At 44.7% G+C, this 15,212-nt stretch overlaps 1 protein-coding gene across 2 annotated transcripts in view; it reads left to right on the top strand.

Annotated features, from left to right (window-relative positions):
* Positions 1 to 7,725: 7,725 nt before the first annotated feature.
* The window catches only part of slc44a5b (solute carrier family 44 member 5b), a 23,418-nt gene continuing 15,931 nt past the window's right edge, over positions 7,726 to 15,212 (top strand). For both annotated transcript variants that reach the window (XM_035521939.1, XM_035521940.1), the window contains exon 1: positions 7,726 to 7,914. In XM_035521939.1, coding sequence (XP_035377832.1) covers positions 7,878 to 7,914 — 37 coding nt within the window. In that variant the 5' untranslated portion in view covers positions 7,726 to 7,877. The remainder of the gene's footprint in view (positions 7,915 to 15,212) is intronic.

Below are 15,212 nucleotides of genomic sequence, written 5' to 3' on the forward strand. Positions count from 1 at the left end.
ACAAGAATACGTGCGATGCCAAACAATACCTGTAATTTGACTAATTTCCTGCTCCCCGCCTTGGAATAAAATGCTTTCCTTCTGAGTACCTGATTTCAAATTTTGAGTTTTCGACTTTTATTCGCAATCATTAATCACTTTTATGTTTTCGACGTTTGTCATCAGAGCGTATAAATGATGCGTAATGATGAAATATCAGGGTCAAAATAACTAAGTTATATTTTGATAATTTAAAAACAAGCTTGTTTAGATCTGTGCCAAAAGTGAAGAACTTGAAAGATAATTGAGCCCAAGACACACACACTCTCTCTCTTTCTTTCTCTCTCTCTCTCTCTCTCTCTCTCTCTCTCTCTCTCCTTTTGCGTATGTGCAGGGGCTTTAGAGAGATATTTCAATAACGTTGTGTGTGTTTTTCGCTGCCAGTGTGTATTACAATGTTTTATTCATTTATGGGCATTACCGAGAAATGCCCTTATCTTCACCATAAACGCTGTAACCATGCTCGTGCAGGTGGGAAAACAAGGCTAACTGGAGCCCAGCGTGTCTGACTGGGTGGCGCGTCTAAAGGGACGCTGGACACCCAACAGTCTCTCCTCCCACGTGCCCCTGACCACCTGCACGTCTGATCGCATGCTGTAGGTAAAACGTCCATGCACCGGTGTCGTCCATGATTCATCGGACAGTGGCTGTAAATAATTTGGTGTTTTCTGGTGCTTTGGTTCTGCACTCCAGAACAATGAAACCATGAAATTAAAATGCATATTAATTCACCTTCTAAACCGCTTAATCTAATTCAGGCTCGCAGGGACGGAGCCTATCTTGGCAGCACAGGGCACGAGGCGTGAGTTCACAATCCATCACAGGAATTTTGGGATTAAAATCCAAAACTTTCAAATTTTCTCCCAACTGTCAGGTAAAACACATGCTCACCTGTTTAAGTGAATCAGGTGTGTAAAGCAAGGTTCCCCCTCAACCAGTGGCCCTCAACATGTGCGGTTTGAGCCGGGGAGTGGGTGAGTGCATATGAGTGTATGTGAGACTTTGTGAGTGAGTAAATGTGAGTGTGGGAATCATAATGTAACTCGCATACATTTATGGCATTTATCAGATGCTCTTATCTAGAGTGACTTACAGAAGTACTTTGACATTTCCTCACAGTAGGTTAGAGTTTAAGATACCAATGAACTAGAACACTGTAGAAATACAGGGATCAATGCTGATGCCTAGAAGTGCAAAAGTGCATAAGCTCAATATCAAACAAGAATACGTGCGATGCCAAACAATACCTGTAATGTTAGACAGAGTGAGGCGGATCACAACTGACATGGTGCTTGACTTTTAATGAGTGTGTACAGGTGTTCAGCATCTGGGACCTAATGGGGCACATGACAGCAAACAACAAGAGGCAGTCAAAACAAACAAACCAAGAACAGAGTTTGTTTAGAAAAACAAACACAGGTGAAGTGCAAATAGACTAACCAGGGAACAGGGAGACACTAACGAACCAAGGAAACTAGGAGGACACACAGGACACAGGGATACACAGGAGGACAGGGTGTGGAATACCAGACAGACAGACAGACCATAAAATATGAGGGTGTTGACTACAAACAGTATAAATGGGAGAAAAGAGACCAGATGTAGGTTTACAGGATAGAGTAGGCGATACATCAGAGAACATGAACAGACTGGAAACAGGAAGACAGGTAGCACTAGGCAGAATACAGGATAACACTGACAGGCTGGAATACGGGATATATGGATAGACTGGAATATGCAATAACACTGGAATGCTAAGTATGAGAGAACAAGAAACAGGAAGCTAGGGGCAAATCCAAGAAAACGAGAACAGGCAAACCATGAACTCTTATGTGTGAGTGAGTGTGTTGTGTGTCTTGTGTGAAACCATTAGTTGCATTTATGTAGCACCTTTCTCAGACTCACAGATGCCTTACAAACAGATATCAGCTTTTTACAATCACTCACACACCAATTAGCAGCCAATTCTGCACACAGCATACTCTCAATCAGAAACCACAGCCCCCTGGGAGACTGCACCAGGTGGAGAAGGGGAGGAGGTTCAGACCAGGACAGAGCACCAACCATCACTAGACACACACACACACACACAGGTCACATTCATACAGGACAATTTAAAGTATCCAATCAACCTGACCTCTGTGTTTTTGGACTGTGTGAGGAAACCCACACAGACACAGGAAGAAAACAGAAAAACTCCACCTAGATGGGGACTCGAACCCAAGAGCTGAGAGGCAAAGTGCCTCTATATCCTGCTTATCTAAGACCAGGGCAAGGCTCTCATAGGAAGATGATTCATTACAAATTAAAGGAAACAGAAATGGATCTTTATTTATTTATTTATTTATTTATTTATTTATTATTTTTCTGTGACATTGGCAGCACAGTGGGAGTGAGAGCAGAGGTTGAAAATAAGAGTTCTTTATTTTCCATAATTCAGATGATGACGTCAGCCTCCTGGATGAGCTCCTGCTGGATGACCTACCGTGACATTTGTAGTGTTCATGTTGTACTTACACAAATACTGTTGTGTTTGCAAGGTGGTTAGATTTCTAGGAACAATTTGGACTACTGGAAAACTGTCCCAAGATTCAATTTGCAGTCCTGCATTTACACAGCAGTGATGGAACTGACTTCGTCATGCCATTTTGGAATCTGAATTGGAATTGGAGTTAGGCAGAATTCAGGAGTCTAATGGCTTCTGGGAAGAAGCTGTTGCACAGTCTGGAGGTGCGGGACTGGATGGTACCTTCTTCCAGATGGCAAAAGGGTGAACAGTTCATGTGAGGGGTGTGTGGGGTCTTTCACAATGTTGGTGGCTTTCCGGATGCAGCATGTTAGGTAGATGTTCGTGATGGAGGGAAGGGAGACCCCAATGACCTTCTCAGCTGTTCTCACTATTCTCTGGAGGGTCTTGCGGTCAAAGGCGGTGCAGTTCCCAAACCAGGTAATGATGCAGCTGCTCAGGATGCTCTCTACAGTACCTCTGTAGAAGGTAGTGAGGATGGGTGATGGGAGATGGGCTTCCCTCAGCTTCCAAAGGAACTAAAGATGTTGCTGGGCTCTCTTGGTGATGGAAGTGGTGTTCAGTCCAGGTGAGGTTCTCCGCTACCGCTATGTGAACACCAAGGAACTTGATGTTCTTGACAATCTCCACTGAGGAGCCGTTGATGGCAAGTGGGGAGTGATCTCGTCTTGCTCTCCTGAAGTCAACAACCATTTCTTTTGTCTTGTCAACATTCAGATACAGGTTGTTGACCTTACACCAGCTCACCAGGTCTCGCACCTCCTCTCTGTATGCTGACTCGTTGTCTTTGTTAATGAGACCCACCATGGTCGTATCATTGGTGAACTTGATGATGTGATTCGAACTGTGCATCGCTGCACAGTCATGAGTCAGCAGTGTGAACAGCAGAGGGCTGAGTATGCTGCCCTGGGGAGCACCAGTACTCAGTGTGGTGGTGTTGGAAGTGCTGCTTCCAATCCAGACAAACTGAGGTCTACCAGTCAAGAAATCCAGGATCCAGTTGCAGAGGGAGGTGTTTAAGCCCAGTAAGCCCAACTTTCCAATCAGATGCTGAGGAACGATGGTCTTGAATGCTGAACTGAAGTCTATGAACAGCATTCTTACGTAGGTGCCCTTTTTATCCAAATGCGTGAGTGCCAGATGAAGTGTGGTAGAGATGGCATCATCTGTAGAGCGGTTGGAGCGGTACGCGAACTGCAGGGGGTCCAGAGAAGCGGGAAACTGGGTCTTGATGTGTCTCATGACGAGTCTCTCGAAGCACTTCATGGCATTTGTGGGTTTCTGGTTTTATTGGTGATTGCAGACAATCTTAGTGATGTTGTTCCATGCCAGCAAAATAAATTAACATTTAGAAAATGAAAAAGACACATACATATTTATTTAATAAAGCAATCAAACCTTACAAGTCAGTCAGACAAATGGTGCAGTATATTCAGTGTCCATTACATATAACTGCTGATGTTATTAACGAAATCAAAGCAGTTTCATTCACTTTTTGTTCGTTTCCCTGTCCTTGCCGCAGGGAGCCTGCATGGGATTCCATCCGAAGGAGCGCACCAGCTTTGTTCGAGTGTATTTACTGCCACCATGTGGTCATTTTTGACCAGTTCATCTTATTGTAAAGTACACTACCACTACTATTACTACTGCTACTACTACACCCTAACACTACTACATCTAACACTACTACTACTACACCTAACACTACCACTACTATTACTACTGCTACTACAACACCTAACACTACTACATCTAACACTACTACTACTACACCTAACACTACCACTACTATTACTACTGCTACTACTACACCTAACACTACTTCATCTAACACTACTACTACTACACCTAACACTACCACTACAACACCTACTGCTACTACTACACCTCGCACTACTACTACAACACCTACTACTACTACTACACCTAACACTACTACTACACCTAACACTACTACTACTAATACACTTAACACTACTACTACTACTACTACTACAACACCTAACACTACTACTACAACACCTACTACTACTACTACTACTAAACCTAATACTACTACACCTAACACTACTACTACACCTAACACTACTATATCTAACGCTACTACTACACCTAACACTACTACTACTACTACTACTAAACCTAACACTACTACACCTAACACTACTACTACACCTAACACTACTACATCTAACACTACTACTACTACACCTAACACTACTACTACAACACCTACTACTACTACACCTAACACTACTACTAAACCTAACACTGCTACTACTAATATACAACACTACTACTACTACTACTACTACAACACCTAACACTACTACTACAACACCTACTACTACTACTAAACCCAACACTACTACACAACACTACTACTACACCTAACACTACTACACCTAACACTACTACTACTACTGCTACTACTAAACCTAACACTACTACACCTAACACTACTACATCTAACACTACTACTACACCTAACATTACTACACCTAACACAATCACTACTACACCTAACACTACTACACATAACACTACTACTACACCTAACACTACTACACCTAACACTAACACTACTACACCTAACACTACTACACCTAACACTAACACTGCTACACCTAACACTACTGCACCTAACACTAACACTACTACACCTAACACTACTACACCTAACACTAACACTGCTACACCTAACACCACTGCACCTAACACTACTGCACCTAACACTACTACACCTAACACTAACACTACTACACCTAACACTACTACACCTAACACGAACACTACTACACCTAACACTACTACACCTAACACTACTGCACCTAACACTAACACTACTACACCTAACACTACAACACCTAACACTACTACTACTACAACACCTACTACTACTACTAAACCCAACACTACTACACCTAACACTACTACTACACCTAACACTACTACTACTACTGCTACTACTAAACCTAACACTACTACACCTACCACTACTACATCTAACACTACTACTACACCTAACATTACTACACCTAACACAATCACTACTACACCTAACACTACTACACATAACACTACTACTACTACACCTAACACTACTACACCTAACACTAACACTACTACACCTAACACTACTACACCTAACACTAACACTGCTACACCTAACACTACTACACCTAACACTACTACTACTACACCTAACACTACTACACCTAACACTAACACTACTACACCTAACACTACTACACCTAACACGAACACTACTACACCTAACACGAACACTACTACATCTAACACTACTACACCTAACACTACTGCACCTAACACTACTACACCTAACACTAACACTACTACACCTAACACTACTGCACCTAACACTAACACTACTACACCTAACACTACTGCACCTAACACTACTACACCTAACACTAACACTACTGCACCTAACACTACTACACCTAACACTACTACACCTAACACTAACACTACTGCACCTAACACTACTACACCTAACACTACTGCACCTAACACTAGCACTACTACACCTAACACTACTGCACCTAACACTACTGCACCTAACACTACTACACCTAACACTAACACTACTACACCTAACACTACTACACCTAACACTAACACTACTACACCTAACACTACTACACCTAACACTAACACTATTATTGCCACCATTGTTGCTGCTACTAGTACTATTAATAATAGTAGAAAGAGTCCTGAACATGCATTTAATCAGTAACATTAAACAAACAACAAATTATAAACAAACAATTAAACAAACAAATAATAAATAAATATGGTTCCTAAATACTTCACAGTTGATCATGCAATATCTAGGAGGGAAGAAATTTCACAAACAGACTTCTTGGAACAGTGGCATCCTATGACAGCACCACGCTGGAGCAAGCTCTTTAGAGCGAGCCGTTCCTTCAAGCCGGCGTGGCCAGGTGCTTTACACACCTGGGGTCGGGGACCGAACGAAACACCTGAATTCAGTGATTAAGAGGTGTGTCCCGATACTTTTGTCCATATAGGATATTTATATAACCCACTACAGTTTTAAGCAAGAACTTTATCACAGCGCAAACATACATTTTCACCACGAGGGGGCACCATATCACGTATATTAATGAGCTCAAATGAGTTGCGGTAGTAAAGCACTGAGAAGACGCACGTGTCACATCCGGAGGAACCGATTGCCGGCTTCGTGCTCTATAGTTTCCTACTTTTTACTGTGCATAAATAACCCCTTATGAGGTGAGTATAATCTCCTCATACTTGGCTCCACATCACCTTGTATGAGACTCAAATCCTTTCTGCAAAAAGCTTACAATAAAACACAAGTGTTATTAGTTCAGAGATTTATATTCAGATTTCCACAACAATACCAAATAATCCTGTCATCCATGCTGAACAAGGAGACCAACTTTACTTTCATCAGGAACACCGATGATGCCGTGTGGATTGAACGATGAAAACTTACAATCATGACTGAACACAACTTGAGTCACTGAGGGGTAAAAGTCTTGCTCAGTGGCCCAACAGTGAACTGGGAACCTTCTAATTACTAAAAAGTACCTTAACCACAAAGTATCTCAGCATTGCTAAATATAAATTAAACTAAGGAAATAGTGATAGATTACAGAGACACACCACACCTATGTCACTATTGCCTATAAATGACACCCATGTGGAAACAGATGATGAATGGAAGTTAAACTGGTCATTCATTACTGGAGCAAGAACCAGGAACACACAGGGAGTAAAGACACACAGCTCATCTTAAGAGGGACATTTTAGGGGACACTTCTTAAGGGACACTAACAGGACAATGTTAGGACTATTTCAGCGTGTTTCTCACCATCTGTATTCAGTGCTGGAGCATGATCTGTGCATGCTCAGTAATGTCACATGCATTAAAGGCACACTAAAGCACTCTTGCTTTTTTTTTTTTTTACTAAAAATGCCACCTTACTCTAAAAACGCAACTTTTTTCTCGGAACAAAAATTGTAAACTTGAGTGATATTAGCAGGCTTTCATTCAGTTTCTTTACTTGCATTTTTCTTTAAGATCACTTCCGGTAGCTGTGTGTGCGTGTGCGTGTGTGTGTGTGTATCAGCGTGCGCCTGCTGGCTCACGCTCTCCTCGACACCCCGCCTCCTCGTGCTGTAAACACGGTGACGCTCGCGCTGTATCCCAGCACGCAGCCATTAGGACAGAATTTAAACCCGAGTTCTCGTATGCAGTCTAGCAAATAAAGACACGCCAGCAAACGTTCAGCCGAGGACAATGGCACGAAAAAGCGCGACTCCTCCGTCCTACTACGGTAAGAGCTACACGGGCCTCCCGTTTACGCACCGTAAATATAGTTTCTTTTACACCGACTGACTGCTGCGATGGATGAGTTGGTGTTTGCTTGTGTTGTTCGCGGTGTTTCTATTAACTACCCGAGCTGCTTTTGCACGATCTCCTCGTACAGCTGCTCGTCTGGGGAAACAATAGCGGCGACCGAAGGGTTGTTTCTTACTTTGTTGGAAAAGTATTGTACGTTAACGTCGGACGCCGAGGCACCAGGCACTACTGTTTTCCTGTCAGTTGGAGACACCTAAGCAGAGCCGACGAGGCAAACCAGACCAGTGTTGTGCAGCGATGTTGGCTGCGGCGCGGGAGCAGCGTCTTTGTGCTCTTTGCCAAGTCTGGCCCCGCGGACTAAGCGCTGCCTGCTGATGCACGAACTACTACTTTTTTAACACGACGACGAAAATAGCGAAATGTCCCGATTTTCACCGGATGTCTGTGATAGGTGTTGTTGTTGTTGTTTGAAAAAATCGCGTCGCAGATCAAACCTGATCGATGGTGTATGAAGAAATTGTTCATTACATTCCCCCGCGCGCTATGGTGTGGTGCACGGTGGGCGCGTGTGGTCATAACCCCTTTAGACATATTTGGGATTAAACTGACAAAATATTTCTCACTTAAGCAAAGTGTCTGTAAGACGCTTCATCATTCCAGAGGACTGGAAGCGCCATCTGGCACGCCAGCGCAGGTGAAGCCTGGCTGCACGTTCCCAAATAGCGCCAGGATTATTCACGTCTCGTGTAGGCTGGTGTGAGAGCTGCTATGTCTGAATGTTGTTGTTGTTGTTGTTGTTGTGGGAGTTGCGGCGATGTTGCGGACCCAGTTCTCGTTGTGACGCGAGCCAGCAGCTGGTACAGCCGAGCAGAGGGTCTCGCCCTCCTAACGATGACCTCGCGCACTGTTCCCACGCCCACCTGCCAGTCCACGCCGCCTCGCACTGGGGAGTTCTACTGGGAGCCTCACGTGCTAGTGGAGACAGGAGTATAACCGGAGGTTACCTGGGGTTAAAGTGATGCTGCTCCTAAACGCTTATCGAGTGTAAAACGTTGTGACTAGTCATTTTCATCCCAGAGGTAAACGGAGTCACACTCACGCCTCCCTGGTTGGTGTTCTAGGACTCAGCGTCCAAACGTCCTCAAACAAATGAAACGGTGAAATCGCTTAGAGATGCGTCCGGCACGACGCTGCCCATCACGGTCCGTGAAACCTGCAGAGAGCGTGAGGTTAATTGGCGTGAGTGATGAGTTAATTAGCATCTGTCATTCATTGTTGGTGATCTTGGCATAATAATAATAATACATAATAACCAGTGCATGAAAACAGTTTAATAGCGCTGATGGAGCTTTTGCACAAACCGCAGTAGCGCAGAGACTCGTGCTGTTCCAGACCACTTGTGCACCAGGAGCTGAACAGTACTGACCCTGGGTCAGTGGTGGCGTCTGTGTTCCTGCACAGACCATACACAGCAGTTTTAGGAGTGTGCAGTAGTAATGCTTCTCTTATTGTGATGTGGAACTGATAAATGGCAGAATTTTTGAGCATTGTAGTTAATGTAGTATTTGCTTTCTGGGTCTTCAATGGTTTCTGTGTTGGTGTGGTCTTGAGCTACCATGTGAAGACCACAGAATGCCAGAACGGGACACATGATGTTATGAACAGTGGTATCTCAGTGGTGAAGGTACTGGACTTGTAATCAGAAGGTTGCAGTTAAAGTCCCACCACTGCCAACTTGCTTCTGTTGGGCCCCTGAGCAGGAGCCTTAACCCTCAATTACTCAAGTTTTGTTCAGTCAGAATCATAAGTCACTTTGGATAAAACTGTCATCTAAATGCCATAAAATGTAAATGAACAGGGACACATGTTGTTATTAACGGGGCCCTTCAGTGCAAATGACTCTTCTGTACTGAATCTCAGGGAGAGCAGAAGAAGTAAAGTGGCTGAAATTATGCAGCATCTTAAAAGAGGACAAGCCGTTATAATGACAGTCTCTCTTAATCCCAAAAGAGGACAGGCCATAATGTGTGTACACATAACCACTGAATATCCTGTACAGTGTGTATATACTGTAATATGTACTTGTACTGTATATATACAGTATATACTCTGTACAGTGTGTGTGTGTATATATATGTATGTATATATATAGTGTGTGTATATATATACCCAGTACAGTTTACATATGCTGTAATGTGTACTTGTATACAGGGTATACAGTATATACCCTGAACACACTCACCAATGTACAACAAAAACTCTTTGTAGCCTAAGAAAGCTGTTAGTCCCCAGACGAACGATGTGAAGAACGTGTCAGTCCTCACATGGGACATGTCTCACTTCTTCCGACACCTGCATGTTTAAGTAACACACGTAAGGCCCTTTTGTATTTGGGTCACATGGTGTAGTTTCCATCCAAGCAGACAGAGTTAAGGGAAAGGAGGGTCTGGCTAACAATGTCCTCATGCTCTCTACCAATGAGAAGCTCAGTGTCCTGTGTTCTGAAAAACGTATGCATATCTGGACCAATCAGGTTAGGCTCCAGGCTGGACAGTCTGAGTCCTAATATTCTTATATGGGGACAGTAGTTGTCTCCTAAAACATGCTGCTCAGCAGCGAAGGGAAGCAACGCAGTCATATGCTCCCGTACTTGGGCCCAGTGAGAGGAGGGGCCGCCGCATTTTGTACAAGGTAAAGGTGAGTGATATCTCTGACTGAGACACCCGGGAACAGACCATCTCGAACAGAGCATTTCGACAGTCCCATTGTGGCGATAAAGGTACCAAGCAAACCGATGATCCTTTTTTCAGTATCTTGAAAAAGCCGGCAATTTCTTACTTTATTGATATTTCTTATTTGGAAGATAACTGGCCTGTAGAAAAAAAGTTTAACTTTAGATCCCAAATGAATAGCTTTAAATACCTAGAAATTCCTTCAGGTCCAACAATGAGGACTTCAGATTTCTCCTTAATTAATGTGAGAAAGTTTAAAACACCCAGTCCTTAAAGGCCACAATTGTCAGTCGGTTAGATTGACTAATCTTTAAAACGTTTTTACAAACCCTTTTTTCAGACTTTATTTTACAAATAAAAGCATCTGAGTATCATCAGCATAAAATAATAATAATAATAAAATGATGTACTAAGTAATCCAGGGAAGGCTTGAAAGTGTCCAAGGGCCCAATATAGGACCTTGATGTACCTCACAACGGAGAGCCGTTTTGTCACCAGTAGGTGGCGCTGTCTTATTGTTTGTTTGATGAATGAGAGATGACCCATTCAGTCAGTGCCTGATATACCAACCTATTGACTGTCTGTTGATCAGAATGTCAGTAGTATCAAATACAACCATAATCGAAACCTCCCAAGTGTCATCTCGCATCGCCATCGTTGAATCTCCAAGAGTAGCTGTCTTGTTTCTGTACTTTTAGGAGAAAAGCAGACTGATTGTCTGCCTTTAGAATCTTCTAAATTAAAGCTGGTGTAGGGTTTGTCAGATCAAGGCCAGCATTTCAGACACGTTTCAGGCCCGATTAAAACGCTCAGCAGTACAACCTGATATGAAGGATTCACTTATAATTGTGTGCATATGAGGGGCAAAAGGTCCCAGTAGCTTTTAAAAACTGTTTTGTAGGGATGACGTTGAGGATGACGGTGAGGAAGGTTGTTGGCACTGCACTTCCGTCCTCCACTGAAACAGGGCTGCAGTAACTTAAGTAGTCCAACCAGGTGGAGATTCATCTTAAATAGGCCAGAATAATATTTGCTCATATCACTGACCTTAACAACAAAGAAATAAAAACTTCATAGTGAAGACTGGAAGTAGAAACATCAGAAGATGTGCCATTCTCAAAACTAACAATAGCCCAAAATAAATCTTGGATTGGGCTTGTTGGCAGTCATTAAATGTTTAAAATGGGTAGCCCACCCTTCTCTTGGCAGAGACAGCCCTCCCCTCCCTTAGTGGACCCTTAGTGGACACAGCCCTCCCCTCCCTTAGTGGACACAGCCCTCCCCTCCCTTAGTGGACACAGCCCTCCCCTCCCTTAGTGGACACTTAGTGGACACAGCCCTCCCCTCCCTTAGTGGACACAGCCCTCCCCTCCCTTAGTGGACACAGCCCTCCCCTCCCTTAGTGGACCCTTAGTGGACACAGCCCTCCCCTCCCTTAGTGGACACAGCCCTCCCCTCCCTTAGTGGACCCTTAGTGGACACAGCCCTCCCCTCCCTTAGTGGACCCTTAGTGGACACAGCCCTCCCCTCCCTTAGTGGACACAGCCCTCCCCTCCCTTAGTGGACCCTTAGTGGACACAGCCCTCCCCTCCCTTAGTGGACACAGCCCTCCCCTCCCTTAGTGGACACTTAGTGGACACAGCCCCCCCCTCCCTTAGTGGACACAGCCCCCCCCTCCCTTAGTGGACACAGCCCTCCCCTCCCTTAGTGGACCCTTAGTGGACACAGCCCTCCCCTCCCTTAGTGGACACAGCCCTCCCCTCCCTTAGTGGACACAGCCCTCCCCTCCCTTAGTGGACACTTAGTGGACACAGCCCTCCCCTCCCTTAGTGGACACAGCCCTCCCCTCCCTTAGTGGACCCTTAGTGGACACAGCCCTCCCCTCCCTTAGTGGACACAGCCCTCCCCTCCCTTAGTGGACCCTTAGTGGACACAGCCCTCCCCTCCCTTAGTGGACACAGCCCTCCCCTCCCTTAGTGGACCCTTAGTGGACACAGCCCTCCCCTCCCTTAGTGGACACAGCTCTCCCCTACATTAGCGGATACAGTAGATCATAATTTCTGCCTCCATTCAGCTTGTCTTGTGTTTTAAAAGGCACAATGAGATAAGGAAATTGGTCAAAAGATTGATCATGGTGTAAGAACAACACTCGTATATAAAACTGCAGCACACAAACTACCACAGCTACAAAACTACAGCTCAAATCAGAACATATGCTGCTGAAATGATTAAAAATCACCAACTAAAAAACTTCATCAAAAACTTGATCAAAATCCAAAAGTTTATTGAGTAAATAATTGCTTAGTTCTGGTGGGAATAAATGAATAAATAAATAATAACAACGACGACGATGATGATGGTGATCTTAAATGGCAGCATTTCCTAATGAGCAAATCCTCCAAGACCCAAGAGGACAGCAGTGCCGACCTTCTGTGTCTGTGTGTGTGTCTGTGTGTGTGTCTGTGTGTGTGTCTGTCTGTGTGTGTGTGTGAGTGTGAGTGTGTGTCTGTCTCTTTGCGTGTGTGTCTGTCTCTTTGCGTGTGTGTGTGTCTGTCTCTTTGCGTGTGTGTGTGTCTGTCTCTTTGCGTGTGTGTCTGTCTCTTTGCGTGTGTGTGTGTGTCTGTGTGTGTGTGTCTGTGTGTGTGTGTCTGTGTGTGTGTGTCTGTGTGTGTGTGTCTGTGTGTGTGTGTCTGTGTGTGTGTGTCTGTCTGTCTCTGTGTGTCTGTCTGTCTCTGTGTGTCTGTCTGTCTCTGTGTGTCTGTCTGTCTCTGTGTGTCTGTGTGTGTCTGTCTGTCTCTGTGTGTGTGGGGGGTTGCTGGGTATGGCTGAACCCAGGCTGTTCAGGCCTATGATTTCCAGGTGGGGTTAACAACACAACACAAGTTGATCTCCACACACATTAGCGACTTTACAGTTTTCACTGGAGGGATTTTTTCTGTTCCAACAAACGTAACAACAAACAACTTCTTCTTTTTCTTTCTTTTTTTTTTTCGGGGAAGGTTTCCTGGCAGTAAACAGTAACATTAACATGAATGTCTGCAGCCGGCCTTCCCCTGTGAACCCTCTACATTGCCTTTGGGAAGACTTGCTGTTTTGAAGAGGAGAGTGTTTTCAAGGGGAAGTTATGACTCAAACTAACAGGAAGTAGCTAACTGGGCAGAGAGGGGTGATGACTGAGGAGGAGTGATGGGAATTTTAATATTTTTTTCAGCAGACCACTGACGCTCACTCTCCGGCGTCCTGGGAACCAATCCAACACAGTCATGTCTCATACAAGAGCAAGTTTTCACTTCCTGTGTCGAGCGCGCTGGCATTTCTGCGGCGCGTGTGTGTGTGTGTGTGTGTCTGTCAGTCAATCCAGACATGTACATTTTCACCCACTTTTGGCTTTTGACATCTGTCAGCTCATCTGTCTGTTATTGTGCTTCTGTCCAAAACCAGTAGGCTCTTCTGAAGTTTACGTGGTTACATTTCACAGGGCTACTGGTTTCAGACGACTGGTTTCGACCTATGACACTAAAGCACTTCAGTTTCATCGTAAACCTGAACCACACCACACAGACCCGATCTCATTACTACTGGCCATGTGGGCCCAACCAGGCACCTTCTAATGGGAACACCTGTGACGTCTCGGCCAACAGTGCCACTTACAGAGACAGTAGGACGTCAGCAGTCCAGGGAGGACTTTTTTCTTTAGTTCTACGGCTGGGTTTCCTTTGAATTTTTCAGTATTAGTACCCCAGATTCGATGCCAGTGAGAAAATTATGGTAATTTTGATATTTTTTTTCCTCTGCGTGAAATATTATTGTAATTTAAACTGACCCAAAATAAAATGGAATCCCTGATGCTGACTGACTTCCTCCTCCAGCTGAATGGCTACAGTCCTTTCATCAGCTCAGCAGGGATCTGATTGGCAGCCTCCCACCGGATCTCTCTGGACCAGTTGGGAAACTTTTTCAGAAATGAGTGTCAAGTGGAAGTGTTGAGCGGAGCAGTTGGGTGCGTTTTAAGCACTAACTGGCACCGGAGGCCTGAGGGAGATCCAGGAACATCTGGGCGGGCATAACTCGGACCTCCTGGAGCTGTCCAGGAGGGAGGCGTGGACGTGTCCCAGTGGGTCCCTTCACACTCTGTCATGGCCCTGGAACAGACCCGCCTGCATCTGAGCGGATTCCAGAGCTCAACCTCGACCCCAGACGAAACTTTCTCGGCCCGAGGGTGGTAGGGTAGTAACCTGAATGTGTCTGAACCACAGAGTGCTCTGGCCCAGATCCAGGTGCTGGCTCGGTTCTTGCTTCTCCAGGTGTGGTTCTGCTTCTTGGTAACTGGGTGGTTTGCTGGTTCCTATTTGTGGTGTCTTGGATCTGTCTTTGGTTTAAGTGTGTAGAACCAGTCCACTGTAATGGGTCTGTGGAACCAGTGCATTGTATCTGGTGACGGGTACTGAACACAAAAACACTCCTGAAACAACTGCAGTAGGACGGACACACACACACACACACACACACACACACACACACACACACACACACACACACA

This window comes from Electrophorus electricus, chromosome 23 (genome assembly GCF_013358815.1).
Source record: "Electrophorus electricus isolate fEleEle1 chromosome 23, fEleEle1.pri, whole genome shotgun sequence".
NCBI lineage: Eukaryota > Metazoa > Chordata > Actinopteri > Gymnotiformes > Gymnotidae > Electrophorus > Electrophorus electricus.